This window comes from Elephas maximus, chromosome 12, assembly GCF_024166365.1.
Source record: "Elephas maximus indicus isolate mEleMax1 chromosome 12, mEleMax1 primary haplotype, whole genome shotgun sequence".
NCBI lineage: Eukaryota > Metazoa > Chordata > Mammalia > Proboscidea > Elephantidae > Elephas > Elephas maximus.
Window position 1 is genome coordinate 80,716,360 of NC_064830.1, and position 23,886 is coordinate 80,740,245.

The following is a 23,886-nucleotide window of genomic DNA, read 5'->3' on the forward strand; positions in this document are numbered from 1 at the left end:
TCACTATCATTCTCCAAGCTATTCCACCACCATAAACATAAAGTCACTGCCTCCTAAAGCAAAAACTTTCCAGTAAAAATTTTTCATTTCTATCTATTTGCTTAAGAAGCCCTGGTTGCATAGTGGTTAAGTGCTCGGCAGTTTGAACTCACCAGCCATTCAGCAGGAGGAAGATGTGGCAGTCTGTTTCTGTAAAGATTATAGCTTTGGCAACCCTATGAAGCAGTTCCACTCTGTCCTGCAGGATCCCTAGAAGTTGGAATTGACTGAATGGCAGTGGGTTTGGTTTTGGGCTTATGTATTTGCTTATTTCATGTAAGTGCAACCATACCATTCTTATCCTTTTGCAGCGGACTGACTTCTCTCAGTGTAATTTTTCAAGGTTCATCATGTTGTGGCATGCATCAGAACTTCATTTCCCTTTATGGCTGAATAATATTCCATTGTATGGATACACGGAAATTTGTTTATCCATTCCTCTGTTGATGGACACTTGGGTTTCTCCACTTCTCTACTGTTGTGAATAATGCTAAACTGAACATTGGTGTATCTGAGTCCCTGCTTTCAAGTTTCTTGGTATCAGGGTAATGCTGGCCTCATAGAATGAGTTAGGAAGTGTTCCTTCCTCTTGCATTTTTTGGAAGAGTTTAAGAGGGATTGGTGTCAATTGTATAAATGTTTGGTAGAATTCCCCAGTGAAGCCTTTGGTCTAGGACTTTTGTTGTTGTTGTTGTTTGGAGGTTTTTGATTACTGATTCAGTCTCTTCACTTGTTACGGATCTGTTGAGATTTTCTATTTCTTCTTGAATCTATTAGGTGGTTTATGTGTTTCTAGGAACTTATCCATTTCATCTAAGTTGTCTAATTTATTGTATATAATTTTTTATAGTATTCCCTTATGATTCTTTTTATTTTTGTAGGGTCAGTTGTAATGTCCTCACTTTTATTTCTGATTTTAGTTATTTGCATCTTCTTTTTTTTTTCAGTCTAGCTAAAAGCTTGTCAATTTTATTGGTCTTTTCAAAAAGCAACTTATGGTTTTGTTGGTTCTCTCTGTTGCTTTTCTATCCTCTATTTCATTTCTTTCCTTCTGATAGCTTTGGGCTTGGTTTGCTCTTTTTCTAGTTCCTCAAGTTGTAGAGTCAGGTTACTGATTTGAGGGCTTTCTTCTCTTTTCTCTTTGTTTCTTACACAGAAGATAACATACTATGTAAGCTCTTTTGCAGTTGGCTTTTTCCTGTGAGAGTGTATCTTAGAAATTGTACCCTATCAGTTTATAAGCGTCATCCTCATTCTTTATTACAGTTGCATAGTACTCCAGTGTATATATAGCATTTTTTAATTTCTTTTTTTCCAGGTGTTATGTCTCTGTTTTCTCTTGTCTAAATGCCTCCACAACAGTGTTAAGTAGTAGTGGATGTAGTTGGCCTTCTTGCATTTTTCCTAACCCTAATGAGAATCTCTCTGGAGTTTCCTCATTTAAGTCAGATGGCTTTAGGATTGAGCTATGTATACATCAGCACATACATTCCTTTTTTTTTTCCTAAGAGTTTTTATTAGGAATGTATGTTGAATTTTGTCAGACTTCTTCGGCATGTCTGAAGATAAATCCTGTAATTTTCTCCTTAGGCTTAATAATATGGAGAATTATATTAACAGATGTTTTAATATTGTACCATTCTTACATTCCTGGAATAAATCCCATTGGTTATGGTATATTATTTTCTTAATGTGTTAATGGAGTTTTTAGTAATATATTTTACTTAGGATTTTTATGTTGATATTCATGAGTGATATTGCTCTATAATTTTCTTATATTTTGTTTATCAAGTTTAGGTTTAAATGTTACACTTGCTTGAAAAGAACTTGGAAGTTTTACTTCATTGTCACTATTCGAAAACCATTTATGTAGTGTTGGGACTATGTGGTCTCTAGAGGTTTGCTAATATTCTCCTTGAATCCATCTGAGCCTAATTCTCTTTTGTCGGGTAGTTCCTTGTTAACGTTCTCTAATTCTTCTATGGAAATTGGTTCTGTTTAAGCTGTATATATCTACTAGAGACAGTTTTGGTAAAGTATATTTTCCTAAGAAATAACTCTATTTTCACGTAGATTAGATTTCTATATTTATATAGTGATATGTGAATCTCTTTAAGTTTTTTTTTTTAATTTTCCTCTGTATCAGTAGTTATTTTCCCATGCTACTTCTTATTTTGTATATTTGTGTTGTGCTTTCTTATTTCTGCCTTGATTAAATTGGTTAGTAGCTGGTCTACTTTGTTCCCCCACCTCCCCCCCCGCCAAAGAAAGAACCAGGATTTTGATTTATTAGTTTGTTCTGTTTTTCCGCTCTCTACTTCATTAATTTCTGCTTTTACCTTTAGTCTTCTTTGTGCTTTATTTTGTTGTTTTTCTAGCTTTTTGATTTGGGAGATTTATTAATTTATTTTAATTCTTTCATTTTTATTGATATAATTTTTTCGAGCTATGAATTTGCCTTTAATCACTGCTCTGAATGTATTCCATAGATTTTGATAATGTAGTTTTCATTATTGCTGTTTTTAAAATTACATAATTTCTGTTTATATTTCCCATTTCACCCAAGAATTGTTCATGAAGGTTTTATTAATTTCCGGGTGGCAAGGCCTTCTCCTTTTGAGTTAAGCTCATCCTACTTGTTGATATTATTGGTATGTTTGGTCTCAATTCTATCTTATGCTTTTTTTTTTTTTTTTACATTTCTTTTGGTATTTAGGAAGATCTGTTGTTTTGTTACAGTGGTTACATTTAGAACCTTTAATACTCTTTTTTCTTATTTAACCTTTTACTATCTGGTCTGTTAGTTTTAAGTGGTATCATTTTTCTCCCACATATTACCTGTACAGGAATCAGTAGTCTTATTCTACTTTCTATTGTCTGTGACTAATGAGTTTTACTTCTTCCTTTCCTATCTGTATGCCTTGTATTTCTTTTCTGGCCATAGGTACAGTCCAGAATCTCCAGCACAGTGTTGAATAAAATTGGTGAAAGTACACATTCTTAGCTCGTTCCTAATCTTTGAGGAAGAGCACTCCATCTGATACCATTAATCAGGATGCTAGTGGTAGTTTTTTTTTTTTTTTTTAATAGACGCCCTTTATGAGGTTCTGGAAGTTTCCTTCTATTCCTGGTTTGCTTTACTTCATCCTGGCTAAAGGTGAAAGTTCTTATAAGTTGTATTTGAAAAGTCCAATGACAGTCTAATTCTCTCGGCCTTGTAAATTATTTCTTCTTTATGCCTAGAGGCCCTGAGAATTTTTTTTTTTTCCCCTCTATATTTAAAGTCTAATTGTCTTAGTAGCCTATGCCTCAGAGTTGATCGTTTCAGATCAACTTTTGCTGGTACTCAGTGACCCTTGTCAATATATAGATTCTGGTCTTTTGGAACTCTGGTGGCAGAGTGATTAAGTGTTCGGCTGCTAACCAAAAGGTCGGCAGTTCAAAGGCAGTTCCAGTCCACCAGCTGCTACTTGGAAACTGTATAGGGCATGTCTACTCTGCCCTATAGTGTCACCATGAGTCAGGATCAACTCAATGGCAATGGGTTTGGTTTTGTTTTTTGGCTGGGTCTTCTTTTATTTCCAGAATGTTTTCTTGGATTATATTTTCAAATATTTGTTTGGTTCCATTGTTTTAATTTTCTTCCTCATGAACTCTATTACACAAGTACGTTGGCCGTCCTTTGACTATCTTCCATTTCAACTCCTTTCTCTCTAATCCTTTTTTTCTCATTTTTATTCTCTTTTTTTTCCTGCTTTTTTTCAATGTCCTTTATTAAACTTTCACTTGAATCTATTCTTTCTTAATACCTTGTAATTTTCTCTTCTGTTCTTTGTTTTGTTTTTTAACTTCTTACTTAAGATATTCTTTTTCATATCCCCAAATGCTTGGTTGCTAATATTTTAATTCTGTTTGAAATATAACGGTAACAGTTTACTTTGGCTCCGTGGTGGATTTCTGGGGGGAGAATTTTCATCACCTGAAATGCTTTGATTCTCACTTTTTTTGTTTTGTTTTGTTTTCAATAGTAGTTTAGATTATTGTGGTCTGCTATTTTCTAGTTTTATTCATTTTGTGAACAGAGATTTCATTCAGGAGCCCCTCTTCTGTCAGTTTTGCCTTCCTGAATGCAGTTTCTTTGTTCTTTTTCTTTTTTTAATGCTATTTAAGAATGATGTTTTAGTGTTGAGGAGGGGGAGGGCAATTTATACTCTTGCTGTTCCGAGGGGTTGGTGGGTGTATTATTTCTCTTTCCTTTCTGTAGATTCCTTAATTTTCCTCCTTCCTTCCTTCCTTCCTTCCTCCCTCCCTCCCTCCCTTCCTTCCTTCCTCCCTCCCTCCCTCCCTCCCTCCCTCCCTCCCTCCCTCCCTCCCTCCCTCCCTCCCTCCCTCCCTCCCTTCCTTCCTTCCTTCCTTCCTTCCTTCCTTCCTTCCTTCCTTCCTTCCTTCCTCCCTCCCTCCCTCCCTCCCCTTCCTCCCTCCCTCCCTCCCTCCCTCCCTTCCCTTCCTCCCTCCCTCCCTCCCTCCCTCCCTCCCTTCCCTTCCTCCCTTTCCCTTCTTTCTTTCTTCTCTTCACTGCAATGTCTCTGAGGAGTAATACCTCTTCTTTATATACTTGATTATTCCCTAGAATCACTGTTTTTTGAGGCTGCCAAGTCAAGTGCTGTGGACTACCAGAGCCTTAGCTTGTGTTCATTATTTTGGCAGTTAGCTGGACTTCCTCTGGGAGTGATTTTGTTTGTGTTTCATGTAAGTTTTCCATGTCCCTTGATTCTTTCTCACAGACTCTCTTAAGCCTACTCTCCCTTGTTCTCTGTACTTGCAAGCTTGTAGCAATGTGCCATGGTGGGAGCTCTGATGGAATTTATTTCCCTAATTAGAAGTAGTTTTAAGGTTGTGGTAGTTACTGTCTCTTAGTAATACAGAAGGTATGGGCCAAATGTGGTTTTATTTATTCTTCTTATTGATTTTATGATTTTGTGGGAGGCCATGTCGTGTCACCATTTTTCTCCAGAGCTGGAAGTCAGCCCCATATTGCTTTTCATTATAGGTAAAAAGATAACCATCATTTACATTATTGTGGCTCACTTCCAGGAGCCACAATAGACTATTAGGTTCCTTGCTCATCCAGGCTGTGTTCTCTGCAGGTTCTTGAGCAGGCTAGAGTGGAAATTCCCCTGTTTCCCATCAGCATTGTCCAGTTTTCTTTTGAGCCCTTTTCACCCAGCTTCACTGAGGAGATGAACAAAAGGGTAGGTAGATGGGTTCTGCTGGATGATATATTTAATTACTTTTATAACCTCCCTCCATTATAGGAAGTAATACATGCTTTATGAAATTTGTCATGTATTTCTCCAGTGTTTCTGTGTCTATATTAACATTTTTATAAAACAGGAATTGGCCTATGCATACTGTTTTGTAACTTTATATTTTAATATAAGAGTGTATTTTATACATCTTTCCATTTCCATACATATCTTATCTCCCTTGTTTTTAATGGCTACATAATATTCCATTGTATGGTATACCTGTATTTACAACAATTCTGCTTTATAAATTTTTGCTATTACAAGTAATACTGCAGTGACCATCCTTGTATGCAAATTTGTACTTTGGCAAGTGTTTGTGTTAAAAAATTCCTTGAAGAAGAATTATCCCATGTTTTGTTTCATGATGTTTTTAGACTTTATTTCTCTTTTCACATCTACCTCCTCACTATATTCTGCTGTTTTTCCTGTAGATGAGAGTCAAGTGGTCAGAGATGTCAACTGTCTATGCTGGGCCATTTAGCAAAAATTGCAACCTCAAGGCTCTAAAGAGACTGTTTAAGAGCTTTGGCCCAGTACGATCAATGACTCTTGTTCTTGAAACCCATCAGGTAAGGAGACCAGAAAACTTAGATTTTGACCTTCTAGGTTAGAGCTAGAAACTCAGATGTCTACAGGAGCTATGCAGTAATAAATATTAGTTAAGTGAGCTTGACTTTTACCATCTGAAGTGTCAGATATGCTCTGTCTGATGGGGGCAGTTGTTGACCAACAGAAATGTGTACCCAGATCTTTGGATATTTAAAGAGAACTGAGAAATCTGCCAGCTTTCATATGTTGACTCCAGTTTCCTTAAATATCACATAGCCAGACAAAAAGTATGTTCACCAGTTGAATATATCCTTCTGATTGTGGCTTCAGCTTTAAGTGATAAAATACCCTTTCAAAAACAGCAGTAGTTTCCATGTCTTGGAAAGTGTCTGTAGTAGGGCTTAACTTCAAAGTAGGCTCATAGTTGGTTTAAGATACAGGAGGAAGATTATGGGAAGGTTTTTCTCTCCAAGATGATGATATGGCTTAGATAAGCACAGAGTGATTATCTCTGAGGCATAAAGTAGAAAAGCATGAGGAGCAAGCAGTGTTGTTCTGCAGAAAAGCTTTACCTTAAAGATTAAAGGAGGAGAGCACTTTAGAACAGACAAGATACTCAAGTCCAGAGAGCATAAATGTCAATGGTTGAATATCTAGAAGTTTATGGAAAATGGAATGATTTGCAGTCCATTCTAAGATGTGACCTAGCCAATCAAAGAACTTAGCTCCCCAAGATTATAGCAAAGCTGCCTCTCTAAAATTAAACTAACAAAAAGACGGATGGATATCTCTACCTATGGCTTCCAGTGATGACATAAGCTTTTGGTGACTCATAAGAAATATTATGAAAAGCAATTTTGATAGTAAAGAATTTGTTAGTGCTTTCCCCATGCCACTGAGGGAGAGAGGGCTTCAATTTTAAAGGACAAGTAAGGTTAGTAGAACCAGTCCTGAACCTTGGTGATTCCACTTAAGGTTGAACTCTACCATATCACTGTCTAGCCCAACACATTAAGGGTGTCCATTCTGGTGACTTTGGGCCCCATAGGTCATGCTTCTTCCCCAGCTCCTCCTGTAGTTTGAGCCTGGAAAGCAAAGGTGAAGAAATCTTGTTCTTTCTACAGCCTCATCTCTGTATCCAGTATGAAGTTCTGGAAGCCGCCCAGCTGGCTATAGAGACCTTGGACAGCGTTCTGGTAGACGATATCTGCATCAAGGTAGGGTGGCCAGGAACAGACAAAAAAAGCAGCACCCTTCACTCAGCCATAGCCCAAGACAGCCTGTATTTTCAGTGCACAAGAAGACATATAGGAAACACCCTAGAGAGGTCCAGGCATGAGATTCCTATTATGGAGAGTCTTCAGCCAAGTCTGGAGTTCTAGCAGTGAGGCACTTAAGACATGCCAGCTTTTGTTTTTGTCACAATTCTCCTGGGCTAGATTAGGGTCTTCCTGGTACTATTTATCACTACTTAAGGTCCAAATGGTTTATTCTGGGTGGTTCTTTGTGGTTGCCCTTTCCTTCAAATTTCAGGGAGATCAAATGGTGGTATTTTGAAGTTTCTTATATAAGTAAACAGAATTTCATTGAGGATAGGAAGCAGAGAACTGATTTCTAATGTTGGGGATAGGGGAAGGAAAGAGGGAGAATATATTTACATGAAAAAATATATAAATATATTTATCTCTCTATCTAGGCTCCACCATAGTTCTGTTATCACTGTCCTCATTTTACAGATGAGGAAACTGCAAAATTAAGTTATTTTCCCAAGGATTCTGGCTAGTATACAGATGCCTGGGGTTGAAGTGATGACTTTCTACCACTAACTCCTTGGTTCCTGGGCTAGGTGCAGAGACCTGTAACTGAGCTCACCCTCGATTGTGACACCCTCGTGAATGAGCTGGAACGAGATTCTGAGAACCGAGGTACTATTTACCTGTCTGGAGTAAGTGAAACCTTCAAAGAACACCTGTTGCAGCAACCTACCCTCTTCTTTGGCCTGGAAGCTGTGATCTTGCCTAAAGATCTTAAAAGCGGAAAGCAGAAAAAATACTGTTTTCTGAGTAAGTCTATACCATCAAATATAGCCATAGGGAAGATTGGGGATGGTGAAAATATGAGGTCAGAGAAAGGAAAGGTTTAGCAAACAAGCCCTCCTGGGCTGGACCAAGGCAGCAGCTCCTGATTCTGTCTTGCCATGGCCCTGGCCATGCACCAGCTTAATGGTGACCCAATTTCTTGGCCCCTGATAACAGAAGGCGGGGGGTATTCTTGCTTTCAGAATTCAGAAACTTTGGCAGTGCCCAGAGGGCCCTCGACATTCTCACAGGCAAGGACTGGAAGCTGAGAGGCAGGCATGCCCTAACCCCTAGGCACCTCCATGCATGGCTCAGGGGCTTGCCTCCTGAATCAAGAAGGCCCCCAGGTATTCGTGTCTTACCACCCCCCTCGGAGCAGCAGGCCTTACAGGTGAGTGACTACATCCTTGGGTCAGTCAGGAAAGGCAGCTGCTGTGGTTGGTTGGCTCTGGACCTTAGCCTTTAGTTGTTTCTAGAAATCATTCAGGGGAGTCCTGCTCAGGGACACTTAGGCCTTCAGTCTCCATTTTCTGTCCTGGCCCCAGTCTTTTTCAGTCTCCATGTTCTTCCAGCTCTGGCCACATCTATCTTTCTCCCAGGTTTCTCATACTCTTGTTCCCTCCCACCTGCTAAAATCAAGTTTTTGGTTCTCCAGGTGGGTCTCCAAGGGACTTTGAGGGACTAAAGCAGGAGGTCAGACATCTGGACAAGTCTTCAGTGATCTAGTCTAGGGTTTCTCAAAGTGTGGTACACACACAAGATGATTTTTGGTGGTCATAGATGGACTTTTTTTTCACTTTGATAGTTATAGACTTGTTTTTCTAACACTCATTAAAATATGCAACCACCACATTGAACCTGTGATTTCAGAGAGATTATTGCTTGGACAAGGCTAAGGAAGAAATTGACTCACTTAAAGACAAACAAACATGAGAGGGACACATAAATAGAGTGGTGAAGGTAGAATGAGGATGACTATAGTTTGGGAAATTCTGTCCTAGTCTCAGCTCCCACACTTAGAGATGAGGAATAGAGGCCAGAGCTGGTGGGTGACTTGCCTAAGGTCACAAAGATTCTTAATGGCAGAGGCCAAATGAGAGTCCTTATCAGTGATGTGACTCCCCTAGCTCAGAGCCCTGCAGACCTACCTGGAGGAAACACAGCCATCCTCCCCTGAGGAGGCCCTAAAACGGACCCTGAGGCCTGGGGATGCTGTGGTAGGCAGGAAACCCTGCAGTGTGGGCTCCAGCTTCAGGTCAAGGGATTTGTACAGAGCCTTTCCTGGGCTCCTGTGGCCACAGAGTCTGAGGAAGAGTGTTACAGCCCCTCCAAAAGTGAGCAGAGGACGCTGTGGCTGAGTATTGACATGTGACTTTGATCCCAGGTCCTGAAGGTGGATCACCCGAAGATAGCAGCCTGGCGCTGGGGTCGGAAGATTGGAAAGCTCTACCACAGCCTATGCCCAGGCACCCTCTGCCTCATCCTACTGCCAGGAACCAAGAGGTAAGAACTGTGCATAGTTGTCCCGTTGTGACTGGTCCCTGGGCTCCAGCTGGTCTTGTAGAAAGGCCATTTGTTGATGTCCAGGCACATAATGAAGACTTAAATGAATCATCTCTCAATCTTCACAGTAGCTCTGAGACATAGGTATTATTATATCCCTGATTTATGTTTATATGCTCCTATGTAACTAATTCCTCCCTTTAGGACACAGCTCCTGCCAGTTAAAAGCCAGAGGTCTTAGTCCTGTAGCCTCTCTGGGGCAAAAAGCAGCTGCCTAACTTCACTTGGTTAAAAAGGCCAAGAAGTCCTAGGACAAGGCCCAGGCTTAGGTGTAACCTACCCTGCCCACTTACTAGGAACACGTTTCTACCTTCCCTGCCCTCTCCTCCGTTGCCACTTCTTTTGACTTTTAGAAGATAGCAGGGCCAACGTGGCTGCTTCTAACCTGAGGAATACTGGAGCAAGACTCTGAGTACAGCCCCAGCTCTATCACGTATTTACTCTATGGCACTTTCCCACTATGGGTCTCAATTTTCCTTCAGTTGAATGAGGAATTTGAAGTAAATCAATGATTTTCAAACCCTTTTAGCTGTATAACCCTTTAAAGAAAAACTAATGTTAAATCCTAAAACATAAAGATGGGCAGTTCTGGATATGAATGAGTGGGTGGGTGAATGAATGAGTATATATATTGGGGTGGGACAAAGGAGGGAAGTGGGTTTTTTGAGCATGGTTTGCAGACCACTGGATTGTATTATATCTAAAAAAGTCTCTGACAATCTGGCATTCTAGGCTTTTTTCCTAGCCCCAAGGTCCCAGATAGCAGAACATGAATACCATGATCTAGGCCTTGAAGCCTGGATCAGAAATTCATTTTCTGTCATAAAGTCCTTATCACATGCATGTCAGGGCCACTAGTGAGATGGATTTCCTCCTGGGCAGCTTGAGAGAATTCTTGGCTCTGAGAAGCAGAAGCAATTATTACATTGAATAAAAACTGCATTAGACTGATATACTTTAAGCAAGCTTGTGGATAGGCTAGCAGCAAGGAGTTAAAAAGTGACGAAAAGTTGCCAATTAGGCTTTTTGGTTAGGAGCATGGCTGCAGAGGCAGACAGACTTGCCCTTACACAGCTCCTTACGGCCAGTGTATGGAGGGAGGGATAGAACAGGGGACTTTGTCTTTAGCTTACTTAGATTGCAGGCCCCCACTGTAGGTAAACTAAGTCAAGAATGACCCAAAAGCATGGTCAAGTCAGTGGTCACAGTGGGTGAGGGTTGAGGAGTGTTGGGGTCAGGGAGCATTAAGGCTTAGATTTTGACTGAGGCAAAGGTCCTGAGACAGGTTTGACAAGTCAGAAGAACAAACCCCCTGGAAGCAGCAAATCCTGCAGTGAGGAAGCCTGATATTACTCCTTCGTCTTAGAAGTCACCCTCTGACTTCTGTAGCCTTATTGATCAAACCAAGCCACAGGAACATGCGTTTTCCCAACAAGCAAACTGTGTAAGCTTGGTGTGTAACGGCCTTCTCTGAGCCTCGTGTGATGCCAGGCAATACCCTAGGGAAACAAGTGGCTCAGGAAAAAGGAGAAACAAAGAGAAGAAAATGTTTCCTCACGTTGGAGGCCTGACTCAGCTCTTAAATAATCCTTACATCTCTGGTCACTCCTGAAATGAATATTGAAAATATTAACTGTAATTTATCACACATTTAATAAGTGTCAGGTACTATGGGAAGTGCTTCTATGTACATTTTTGATTGAGGTTGTTAGAATCTCCATTTAACAGGCAGAGAAAAAGCCTCAGATTAAGCAGCTTGTTTAAGGTCACACAGCTATTAAGTGCACAGTTGGGATGTAAACCCTGATGGTCTATTTGACTCCAAAGCTACTCTTTGGCCCTCAAAGCTCCAGTCCTCCCTACCCAGAAAGGCTAGTAGTGCTTGTTAGCTTCAGTTCAGACAGCAGCTGGTGACAGATTGTTTGTCTTTGCTCCTGTCTACCTGCTTTGCTTCAGAGGTTGCTCCTCAACCCTCTAATCTAACTCAACTCCATGGAATTTTCATTATAAGGTAGTAGGCAACTAACGTATTGGACGCCTCCTAAATTCTAACCACTTATGCCAGGTGTTTTACATGCACTGTTAAATAAGTTTAAGCTTTGTAAGGTTTTTTGAACAGTGCCTGGCACATAATAGGTGCCACAAAAGTGTTTAAGTGAAATGAACGACGACAAAAAAATGAACTCTAACATGGCAATTTGCCAAGACTCTGATGACAGATTTCTATTACTGAAATCCTGCTTCTATCCCTTACCAGTTGCATGACTTTAGCAAGTTGTATGTCTCTGAGCCTGTTTCTTTAATTGAAAAATGGAGATAATAATTGTACCTACATCAGTGAGCTGTTGTGAGCATTAAACAAGACAATGCATAGAAGTACTTAGAATAGTGCCTGGCAGGTAGTAAGTGCTCTGTGTGTTAGTTACCAGTTTGTAGTCCTAATAAAAGCCCTGTGAGATAGGAATTGAAATAAACTTACTTCCTCTAGCTAGATGTTTATAACCATCATTCAACCCTGTGGATAATAACCCCCCTTCACTCCTCATTTGTTATCTGTTGCAGCACTCATGGATCGCTCTCTGGCCTAGGACTGATGGGAATAAAAGATGAAGAGGAAAGCACCATCCCAAACATGTCTTTGTGAGTCTGCCCGCCACTTTCCATGAGCCATTTCTTATTCCTCACAGGCAATGGCAGAGATTGTGGTCAGGCCGCAGCCTCTCCAGGTTGCCAAGCCTCTTCATCCAGCAGACAGCTCTCACAGAACTACTTGGTGTACCAGCTAAGGAGTCTAGTTCATTTATATGGCATGTACGGATTTTCAATAAATGCCTAGATTTCAAGCATTCCTCCTCTTGAGACAGTGAGAGGAGGAAACCAGTTTATTCTTTCTTTGTGTGAGCGAGCTTTTGTACACAGGTGTGGTAGCAGATGCTGGTTCCATGTAGCACTCCTGTTAAATGGTACTTACAGGTAAGGAAGCCAGGAGAAAACCCAGCCATTGTGTCACTTGTCAAAGTTGTAACAGCTATGAAGCAAATTTCTCTAAGGCAAACTTGTTTCCTTATTGACAGCTGTTATAAAGGGGGGGGGGGGGCGGAATTGGCTGAACTAAAAATCTGGCAGCTCTACCAGACAGAGGAGAGTGGAAGGCTCTTTGAGCTTTTGAACAATGCTGGAAACCCTCTGCAAATTCCATTCTTAGGAATGTCTCCTTCCCTTCAAAATGAGGCTTCAGTGTCACTCTTCACCAGTAGGTGCCTCCCTCACACCAGATCTTTCCTTTGAAACTGAAGCTTCAAACTCAAAGCCAGTACTCCGCTCTGCTTTTTAATCAACTCTAAAAACTGATAACCTTGTGTGTTAGAAAGGACATGGGCACAGCACACAATTCTAAAAAAGTACAAGCACGTGTATGTGTGTGTGTGTGTGTGTGTGTATGTGTATGAATCTCCAGGGGAAGAGATCTGCAAAAGGAAGCAACAGAGCTCTGGATCCAGACTGCCTGGCTTTGAATCCCAGCTTTCCTGCTTGTTAAATTATGCAAACTTGAATAAATTAACATGTCTCTGCTTGGGATAATAATAGTACATAGCTCATAGGATTGTTGTGAATATAAATGAGATTATGCATTCACAGTACTGTACATGTAATGTTCACTAAGAAAGTTTTGGCTATTATATGAAGGGCCAAGAGTTACAGAATAGTATATATAGTTTGAGGCTGTTTTTGTAGGAAAAAAACATACAAAGCTATGCACAGACTTGTAACAAAATCTGGAAGGCTATAATGCCAAAATGTTTACAGTATTTTACCTCTAGCAAGTGGGATTAGCAAATTCATTATCAAATCTATTTGTGTGTGGGCTGGATTTTTTTAAACATTCAGCATATATTGCTTTTATAATTAGAAAACAATTCTACTTAAAATTAACTCTCAAGATTGAGCATTTAAGGCAATGTTTAATCCTTTAATCTACAAGATCTGGCCTTATATGGAAGTTGGGAACCAGGAGCCAGAACCGAAGAGTCTGATTTGGATTTGGGGCACTGCAGATTGAATCCCTCATCAGGAGGAAAGTTCCCCAGCTTTACTGCCAACCTCTCCTGCAAGGCTCTGAATAAAGCCAACTCTTTAATGGCTGACAGGAAAGTGTCCTGGCACTTTATCAGTCACGTTCCACTAACCTTGGCCTATGGCAGTTCCTACCAAGACCATCTCTCTAATTCTCAGACTTTTCCATGGAGCAGCTTGAAACCGACAGTGTTGCTGGATTCCTTCCCGCCCAGCTGAGTTCCAGGGCTGTGCTCACCTCTTGAGGCTGCAGTCCTGAAGAACAAAATAAGTGCTTGCCTTTGGACAGACAAGACTGGGTTAGAGCTTCAGCTCTGCTCCTGGGTATTCTTGGGCAAGTCACTTAATCCCATTTGAGTCCATTTCCTCAGCTATATAAAATGAGGAATAGCTACTTTTAGGGAGAATTCAAAGAGCCAGTTTGTGGGAAATGACAGAATAGCAGACTATATGTGAATTATTTTCCCTCTCTGAGCCTGTTTCCTTACCTTTAAAACAGGGACCTTAACCCATTGCCATCAAATTGATTCTCATAGCGACCCTGTAGGACAGTGTAGAACTGCCCCATAGGGTTTCCAGGGAGTGGCTGGTAGATTCGAACTGCCGACCTTTTGGTTAGCAGTCAGACATCTACCACTGCACCACTAGGGCCCCATGGGGACTTTAGTACCTTCTTATTAAATCTGTTATTGGGATTAAATTAGGGAAAGCCCAAATGAAGTGCTCAATGGGAGGACATTTTACCAAGGATCATTTTCCAAATGCAGAATCTCAGAGCACATTAGGGCTTCCTATACTCCTTTTTTTTTTATACTCCTAGGAATAGCCAATGCCATTTCCTTCTGGATGGGTGGGGCTGGCAGTTTCTCCATGGGCCCCCAACTCCAGAACTCTACCGAGGTTGGGACCCGGACCACAAGGCCTCTGAGGCCTCAATCTGCACGCAGTGTTCTTCCCTCAGCTGGTGCTCCCACCTTTTGGAAGCCAAAGCTGCCAACTTGGCCTCTTACAAACACACATTCCATTCATAAGTGCGTTTGTGCATTTTTCCTCCCACACCCTTCTAGACAGCGAATACGGAGCTGCCAAGGCAGCTGCCGGAGAAGCAGCTTCTGGGGTTTCTTTTTGTTTGGAGGGGGTGAAGGGGAAGTGGCAAATCCAAGGGTTTTTTTCAGAACTCTTAGTTTAGGCTTTGCATGTACTCCTTTTTCTGGCCTCCCCACCCACAATGGGGTTGTTCAGGGCACTCAGCCATGTTCATCTTCATTTCCTTTTGTCCCCTTTTTGTAGATAACCTTTTCTCTATGATAAAAGGAACCCAAAACCAAACCCGCTGACGTCGAGTCGATTCCAACTCATAGCAACCCTTTAGGATAGAGAACTGCCCCATATGGTTTTGAAGGAGCGCCTGGTGGATTTCAACTCCCTTTTTTTTTTTTTGGTTAGCAGCCGTAGCTCTTAACCACTATGCCACCAGGGTTTCCTTTATTATAAAGGATGCCCATTAACGGAAATTTTAAAAATCCAGGAAATTAAAATCACATCTAATCCCATCTCCTAGAGTCAATAACTGCCAGTGTTTACCATCTTGTTTCAATACTCAAAAGCAGAGTTTTCACAGCTATATAATATTCCAACATGTTGATGTGTCATGAGTACTAAAATAATCTATTGTTGACACGAAAATTCCCAAATGGTGCTGCCCATTATACTCTTCTTGTACATCTTCGGCAGATATTTCTTTAGGAAAAATTCCTAAAGTGAAATTACTGGGTTTTACATCCAGAAAGGTTTTTACCATGTTTGTTAGCATGAATTTGTTTCAAATCTTTACCAATTTGATAGGCTAAAGTTTGTCATTGTAGGTTTAATTTCTATTTATTTGAATACCCTTTAGATTGGCATTCAACTTTTTTCCCAGAAGCTTTTTGGCCTGTTGTTTTTCTTAAGTGAGTTACCCATATCCTTTGCCCATTTTTCTATTGGAAAGCTAAGTACTTTTCCATACTGAATTTTTAAGGGCATCTTAGGGATTTAGTGTCCCTTTGTCAGTTAAAGTCTTCACTGATCCATAGATTCAATTTAATATATTCTGACAAGTATATGTATTTTTAATGATTTAGTTTTTACACTTACACCTTACCTCCCCCTTGGCATTTATTTTGGCATTTGGTTCTTTTTCCCAATTACTCAGATGATTTCACCCAGTTATCCATCATTACTTACTCAGTAAAGGACACCTCCTTCATTATGTAAATCCACATGTACATTAGTCTGTGTCCCTGTTACATTGTCTTGCATTAGTACTATCTATTTTATAGCTATTTTAATCTAGCGGCAGTACCACCCCGGAAAAGCACAAGCCCCATGGGGAGTCCTCATCTGCATGAATTACAAAACACCTTAGAGAGTTATATGCCCTCTTGCAAACTGCATTCCTGCCATATTCCACTGGGATTTTCTCAGCACCCCTAAGATAAGAGACTGAATCAAGGTCTGAACGTTGCATAAAGGAGAATGTTAACCCAGGTGGGAGCTTTATGGCTTTCATAAGACACAGCATCCTCCGAAGTCAAAGAAAGGGAAAGGGAGATTAGACAGGCCCCCCTGCTTCTCCTTCCCAGGCTTACCAACCCTTGGGAACCTATGTCAGAACCCAGACGTAAAGGGGAACTTCCAGAGCCAACCCACCATGTGCTGTGGCAAATGGATTTGAGAGCAGAGGCCAGTGCTGAGGTGACTTCTGTACTCCTCGAGACCCTGTGCATCCCCTTAGCATAGCAGACCTTTCCTGCTAGAAAAAGTAAGCTCCATGTGTAGTTAAGTTTATCTGGTAAGTGTATGAACAAGCTGCTTGTTTCTCATCTAATTAAAAATTAACTGTAAATCTGGACAGCACCGTGACAACAGTTTTGAGTTGCTTTATACAAGCACCAAAATCACTATCCTCTACTTTGTCACTCCCAAACCTGTTCGCGAGGCTCTGGCTAGACTCAAAGTGGCCACAAAAGCCCAACAGCCAAATGGGGAAAGAGTACACATTTTGGGGATATACTTTTTAAGTGAGAAAAAAGTCACCCCCTAGGTTTCCTTCGCACCCCCATCTGATGCTACACTTGGTAATAAAGGAGGAAGACAAAAACATTTCAGTTCACTGAGGAAACCTCAAAAATCTGTCCCTGGCTAGAAAGATTTCCAAGCCCCTTCCAACTCAAAAATAAAATCTAATCCCACCACTGTACTTTTAGGAGATAGCATTTTTAGAAGGCTGGGAGTCTTGGGGGATGCCATTAGGGCCTCCATCAAAGAAATGAGTAAGATGGCTGGTCAATAGCTTTCCTGTATATAAACAACTATACAGAAAATGCAATAGAAGGAAGCTAAGGGGGATACGTGTTTTACCAAAACAGACTTCTAGAACGTAAAACAAGATGGTGCTATCGGGAATCATGTAGTCCGAGCTCCTTCTGCCCCATCCGGCACAAAGGGAAGTTGAGCCTCAAGAGGAGCGGCAACTTGTAAGAGGTGACATATGACCATGCCAACCTCCCTCTTATATTTTCTGGAGCCCCCTGCATTACTCACATGACATCTTTTGTGGAGAACCTTAGGAGAGTGCTTACATGTTTTAGGAACTTAAGGGAATTCTTTTAAGTACTAACACTTGATACAATTAACGTTCTCTTAATTTTATAGATGAGTAAAAGGAAATTCAGGTTTACTAACTTCAAACAACAGTGGCACTTGGCAGTCCTTTAAAGCCAGGTTCACCTTGTCTCCTTGCCTTAATCACTTCTAATCTGTTAGGTCTAGGAGCCATCCATTTTACACAGTGCTCAAATTTACTTTTTATTCCTCATGGGAATCCACATGAGTTGGTAAGGTAAGACTGTCTAGACAGTTGCCCTGTGAGGACTCTTACTCTTTGCCTACAAGTACTGGGACCCCAAAGGCCACCCTGTTAACGCTTGGTGAGTGGGAGGTCAATATACCCATGTTTGGAATCTGGGAATCCTGTACTATCTGGATTAAATTTTCCAAATCCAGTATCACGTTGGGAGAGGCTCCCGGTAGTTCAATCTTGCCCCAGAATAAAGTCACTGCTTTTTTTTTTTTTTTTTGCAGAAATGTCAATAGTCAAGTAAACAAATTTATTAAATCCAACAGCAGGTAACCTTCCAAATTAAAAAAAAATAATAATATAGACATCGAAGACAAAAATATGTGTAACAAGTTAATAAAAATATTCAAAGGGCCATTTGGAGAGTGCAACAATGCAGAGAATACAAACAAAAGTATTGACTTCTGTCAAGTTTGTACAACCTCAGGAAACGGACACACTGGTCACAAACCAAGAGGGATCCACAAAGGTGGAGGGTCACATGAGTAGTGTGGACTCATCACCTCAGCGGGTTAAGGCAGGGTATCTGTAGGGTCAATTCATCCAAGCCCCATTTGCCTATTGCTTCAAATTCCCCTTTGAAACCTAGAATTAGATTCATTAGTGCAACAGGTTAAGAACAATTATAATCACAGATTCAGGAGCCTGGGGACCAGAGTCAGAAGAAAGAGCTTCTCCCAGAGCAAGTATATGTGTGCTGGGAAAGGAAAAAAAAAAACCCACAGCAGCAGCTGCTGAATGGCTTCCTTTGGCAATATCCAAGATTTGTGTTGACAGTAGTGGGGAAGGACAGTGGGTAGCTCAGTTTCCAAGAAGAGAGAAGTAAGGAGGACAAGATGCTCCGGCACCTGAATCAAGCAGAACCCATTTGAACCATCTTGGCTTCTACAATCAGTGCTCAAACACATTTTTTTTTTTCCCCTTTCAAAAAGGAAGGAAAAAAAAAAAACAAAACCCTCCTGAACTTGACGAAAATGTAGTCCCAGTCCCGGTTAAACTGGATATATGCTAGAATTACAGCTTACCATGGGAAGAAACTCTGAAGGGGCTTGGGAATCACTTCCATCTAACTCAGATAGTATGGAATAAGAGGAGGATCAGTGTGGCATGTCCTCAGGGGAGTTCCAGTCAACACACTTCAACCGTAAAACATCTTGTCTTTTCAGCCATTTAAACAAGATACTCCTGAATTTCCTTAAGGAAGACCTTTGTCAGTTACCAAGATGTTCAAGTCATCGTTAACCAAACATAGGAGACACAAGAAAAATGGAAAAGCAGGCAACAAAAGACAAACCCAAAAAAAGCAGCAGCAGCAGGTTCCTTCCAGCCCTTACCTTCTAATCGGGTTTACCTTTGGGCTTCCTTGCACTGAAGACCTAACTTTAAATGTGGTAAACCAAAAGAGGTGTTTTGGATTTTAAACTTTTAGACAAGTCCTTACCCAGCAACTTCTCACCAGTGTTTGCTATAATTTGGCAGTACATGAGGCCATCAAATCAACTATGGGGTCCCACACTCTGCAGCCTCCAGCACTCAGGACTGAATTTTGGTACCAGGCCCTGGAAGATCAGTATTGCTTCAGAGATCGATTAATACTGTGTTGCTTAATTCTTTCTTCCTTTTCAAGGCTAGTCCACACCTTCGTTGAGGGAGTTTAATATCGAAAATACACCCTTGTACATTCTCAGCTGGATTTCCCTGGGCCTGGGGGACTTCATTGAAGTTTGGATCTTTACCCAGCTCTAGATTTTTCTCTCTCCCTTACTAGAAGGGTAGGGATGGGGCCTTGGACCCAATTCAGAACGTGGGCACATCTGGCAGGGATGAGGGTAGAGCTGCTGGGTCACAGCTGAAGCACAGCAAAGTGTCATTACAGGAGGAGGGGTTAAGAGTGATACATTCAGATTTGGCAGGGATGGGGGAAAGCAATTCAATGAAGCAATGCTTCATCTCATACCAGCTTCCTTACAAATTGCTAAAGAAACACCACAGAAGCTCACAAAGCCATTTGCCAAAACCCAAGCAATTTCCCAACACACATTAATTCCTTCTATTTGTTGAGGTTACCCTCAGATGTTGGTTTTCAAACTGGCATCCACATCCTGCCCCTTGATAGCACCCTGAAGTTATACCGTTAGAGTGAAGGGCCCAGGGCTTACCTAAGGGGCATGCATTTGGCTTCTTCCACAAAATTACTGATCGCCAGTGAAGAACAAACCTATCGCTAGGTTAAGAGGAACAAGGGCTTTTTATTTCCCAGAAGTGTAACTGCAAATACTACACACACCTCACCTTGAATCCCTTTGCGGAACAGCTTCTGCTTTTCCTGTGGTCATGAAAAAGTCAAGCATTGGCCCAGAGCTACTGCAGAAGCTTGACTTCCTTGTTGAGTATCAGGGAATCAAACCTGGAAGGATCAATCTCTCCCTGACTGTTCCCTTTTCACCAGGCATCTCATCTGTACCTCTGTAACAAATGCATCATTAAAAATAGAATAAAAAATAATTCTTTGTAATGGCTCCTTGGCTAAGAGGGAAGTCCCTGGGTGGTACAAAGGGTTCCTGGGTGCTAACTGAAAGGCTAGAGATTCAAGTCCACTCACAAGTGCCTCAGAGGAAAGGCCTGGCAATCTACTTCCAAAAAACCTGCCATCAAAAACCCTACGGAGCACAGTTCTACTGACACATGGCGTGGCCATGAGCTGGAACTGACTTGGTGGCATCTTTTTGGCAGGTGTGTTTGTATGTGAGCTGAATTGTTAAAAAAAAAAATTCCGCCCACTATATAGTACACCTAATGCATGGAATGAAGGATCCCTGGTGATGCAGTGGTTAAGTACTCAGCTGCTAAACAAAAGGTCCTGGGTTCAAACCCACCACTGCTCCCGAGGAGAAAGATGTGGCAAAGTCTGCCTCCATAAAGATTTACAGCCTTAGAAACCCTATGGGGGCAGTTCTACTCTGTCCTATAGGGTGGTTATGAGTCGGAATCAACAGCAATGGGTTTTAATGCATGGAATGCCTTCTTATAGGCTAGAGAAGGAATTCAGTTCCTCCAGAGTCCTCAGCTTCCTCCTCCTCCTGCACGCTTTTTTCCATACACTCTTCTGACCTGGAACAGAAAGAACCTTGCCTACCTAGGAGCAGCCTGCCTTTCCCTCATTCAACCTCTGGCCAATCCAGAATCGGGAAGATCTGAGAGTGGAGACTGGCTGGATGAGACGGCAGTCGCTTTAAGACCTCAGTCTAGGTACCCTGACTAGAATAGAGCCCACAGAACCTGTTGGGGCCCTCAGAGACTCTCTTGCACATGAGTGGACATCATGTCTGATTTAATGAGAACAAAGCCAGGCACCTGGCCTGAGACTCCCTTCAACTTCCCAGCAGTATTGCTAACCTACCTTGTGGCTTATTTTAAATGTTTCTCAACTACCCCTGTAGATGGAACAACTGTCAGGGTTAAGATTAAAGGGGGAAAAAAATCAAATTCCAAGTACATTCGCTATGTCAATGGAAATTTTAGAAAAACACTGACTGCAGAAACTTCTTAAATACTCATCTTTGCAAAGATGGGAGCCCGAAGTTTTAAGGATAAAGGAACTCAGAATGAGCAGTTCCTGCCTGGGAATGAGAAACACACACCCCCGGGTAGGGCAAGAGTTAGGAGTGGAAACTCCAAACGTCTAACAGAAAAATTCTTATTACCTCATGAGTATAAATATTTTTATATGATTTTATTTAAAAGATTCCCTTTTCAATCTGTTCCCAAGTGTTGGAAGCTGAACTGTACAAGTTCCTGCCACCCAGTACAGTTGTTTGAGGATGTATTCTTTAAAATGGAAAAAAAAGAAGGCCCTCAGGTAGGACCAGAGTCAGCTCCTCAGGCCCCCGTGTGGCAATATGGCCCAAAGCTGGCCTTATGGGGCAAGTACTTGAAGGAGTCTGGGGTACTGGGCCCTCGTTCTTGTGAGGCAAGGGCTGAGAAAATTCACCTTCTCTTTAGTGAAAATGGTCCAAATTCAGATTCGAAAGCCTCCTTCATTCTGGCGTTCCCTGGCGCTCTTCTTATACTTTATATATTGAAGGCAGCTCCCTCTTTTATGGCCAGTTTTAGCAGGCAAAGGAACAATGGAATATAGATACATATATGTGTATATATATATTTTATATAGGTAAAATATATACATATTTTATATATGTATATACACATATTTGGGGTTGGGGGAAGGAGAGGAGGGTCATGTAAACCTAAACAGTCATCACATTACCCCAAATGAGCCTGACTTAACAAAAAAGGTAATAAATAACTCCTGGGGCTTCAGTGACAACATGGGTGCAGCAAGAAGGGAAAGGGCACACGTTTTAACTATTAAATACACTTCCATATTTGTTTGGCAGAGCTCAGGCCAGCCCCAGGCTTCTGCACTTGCCAGACAAGTAAGCTGATGATATTCAAAGGGAAAAAAGAAAATTCAAGCAGAGCTCCATACCACAGTTTTCCTTCAAGTCATCTGGCTGGCAGGCAGTTTCCCGACCACCAGGAACAGAAACTTTGGCTCCAAGGCAAATGAAAAAAAAAAAAAGTATTTCCACTTACAACATGAAAATACAGAAACTTCATTAAAGAAAGAAAACTATCAAAGAAGTCTACTTCCGGCAAAACTGAGGTAGCGCTGCTTTCTCTGCATCCGATGCTTAAGTGGTTCTCAGTACAATGCGTTTAAACAAGTAACTGCTCACTTGGCTGGCAGGGGCAGCATTTTGATGGGTAAACTCAACATGAAATGCAATAGGTCAAAGAAGGAATGAGCAAGAAGTGAGGGAAATAAAGGTTTCAGATAAATTAGCTTAAAAGGGGGTTGTCACCAGACTACAGATGCTCTCAGCTGGCCTTGGCTCACCAAGAGCTTTAAACTGTCTGGGAATTAATGCAACGTGGTTAACAGTTAACACTGCTATTCAACTCTGCGTAAATCTTTAAAAATAATTATTACAACCTAAATTCAACCATGTAAACAGCACTACACACAGTACAGACCTGCCCTGAAAAACAGAATATGCAAAACTGAGATCTGGCACTGTATCATTTTGTAATGTTAATTCAACCTAACCGTCCCAGCCCCCCACCCTGCTCTACACCCTACCCTACCCCACCCCAAGAAAAATCTAATTTGTGCAAGAAATGGCAGGCTTATCCTATCTGAAGGCTTCAAAAAAAGATACACAACATGTAGCCAGGTTCAAATATTTTGGGGGACCCCCAATGAAAGAAATAACCAAAATAACCAAAAAATGAAGAAAGTGCCTAAAACATGATACAGCATTTTAGAGCCCTTTCAGATACAAGGCAGAGAAAGGTGTAAAGTAGAAAATATCCGGATCTTCAGTAATTTCCAGAAAGGTCCAATTCCTCAGGTGGCTGCAGGGCAGCGGGCAGATCCTTCCTGCTGCTCCTGGCTCGGAGCTGCTAAGTCTGCTCCTCAGGACACAAGCCTTCAGGCCCTGAGCTGAACGCACCTCTTCCTTCCCCTTCTCTTTTCCTTCGCTCCATTTCCCACTCCACAAAGGTATCAAAAAGACTTGGCCAGGCCTCATCTTCGCTGTAGTTGCTGAGGTCGGGGCCAATCACCTGAGTGAAGTTAAGGAACATGTTCCAAGTGTCCCGGGAGATCCCCTTGATCCCCGAGGGGTTCTCTGTTAGGAAGTGTAGCCACTGGTCCAATACGGGAGGATTGTTCTGAGTAAAGACTAGTTTCCACAGGGCAATGGCTATTTCCCGATGCAGCGACCGCTGCCCTTCTTCAGAGTCCAGGCCAAACTGAAATGTAAACCGGTAGAGATCCTTGAATTTGTCCTCTTGTTTGGCTTCTATTAAGAGGCTGGGGAACCGTGCACAGATCCCATCAATGCTGTCTGCACTTATTGCTTTGCAGCCATCAAAAAACTCCTTCCTGCAACAGGAAGGAAGAAGGCACAATTAATAATTATTACAAACGACATCACTTACTGAAAGGAACAGTACAGTAATTAAGAGCATGGGTTTGGGGCAGGACAGCCTCAATTTAAATCCAAGTCCAGCACTAATTAGTCTTATTTCCTCATCTGTCAAATCGTGAGAATACTTCATAGGGTTTTAATAAGGACTAAACAAGTTAACATATGCTAACTGCTTCTAACAGTGCCTGGCACATGGTAGGCAGCTGATTGAAAATGGTTCATTCATTTATTCATTCATCTTTCCAGAATTGGAACTAAAAGATCTCCTGCTCTATGCCCTGTTCCCATTCTGGAATAGTGATTAAGCTGCAGACTCTTTCCTCCCCCCAGACGGGGAGTCTTCCTGCTTCCCTTCTGGCTCTCCATGGGTTGGTTGG

The 23,886-nt window shown here is 41.5% G+C and overlaps 2 protein-coding genes across 6 annotated transcripts in view; one reads left to right on the forward strand and one right to left on the reverse strand.

The window, feature by feature from the left end:
- Positions 1–23,886, forward strand: part of REXO5 (RNA exonuclease 5) — a 53,482-nt gene that overhangs the window by 21,349 nt on the left and 8,247 nt on the right. Inside the window, exons 14-20 of the mRNA XM_049904901.1 lie at positions 5,187–5,291; positions 5,780–5,917; positions 7,022–7,114; positions 7,744–7,960; positions 8,179–8,366; positions 9,360–9,478; positions 12,101–12,178. Of these exons, the coding sequence (XP_049760858.1) occupies positions 5,187–5,291; positions 5,780–5,917; positions 7,022–7,114; positions 7,744–7,960; positions 8,179–8,366; positions 9,360–9,478; positions 12,101–12,178 (938 nt within the window). The remainder of the gene's footprint in view (positions 1–5,186; positions 5,292–5,779; positions 5,918–7,021; positions 7,115–7,743; positions 7,961–8,178; positions 8,367–9,359; positions 9,479–12,100; positions 12,179–23,886) is intronic.
- The window catches only part of DCUN1D3 (defective in cullin neddylation 1 domain containing 3), a 47,643-nt gene continuing 46,420 nt past the window's right edge, over positions 22,664–23,886 (reverse strand). For 3 of the 5 annotated variants that reach the window (XM_049904913.1, XM_049904915.1, XM_049904914.1), the window contains one exon: positions 22,692–23,463. In XM_049904913.1, the coding sequence (XP_049760870.1) occupies positions 22,980–23,463 (484 nt within the window). In that variant the 3' untranslated portion in view covers positions 22,692–22,979. Of the gene's footprint in view, positions 23,464–23,886 lie in introns of all 5 variants that reach the window. The other 2 variants (XM_049904918.1, XM_049904917.1) reach the window with 1 other exon arrangement.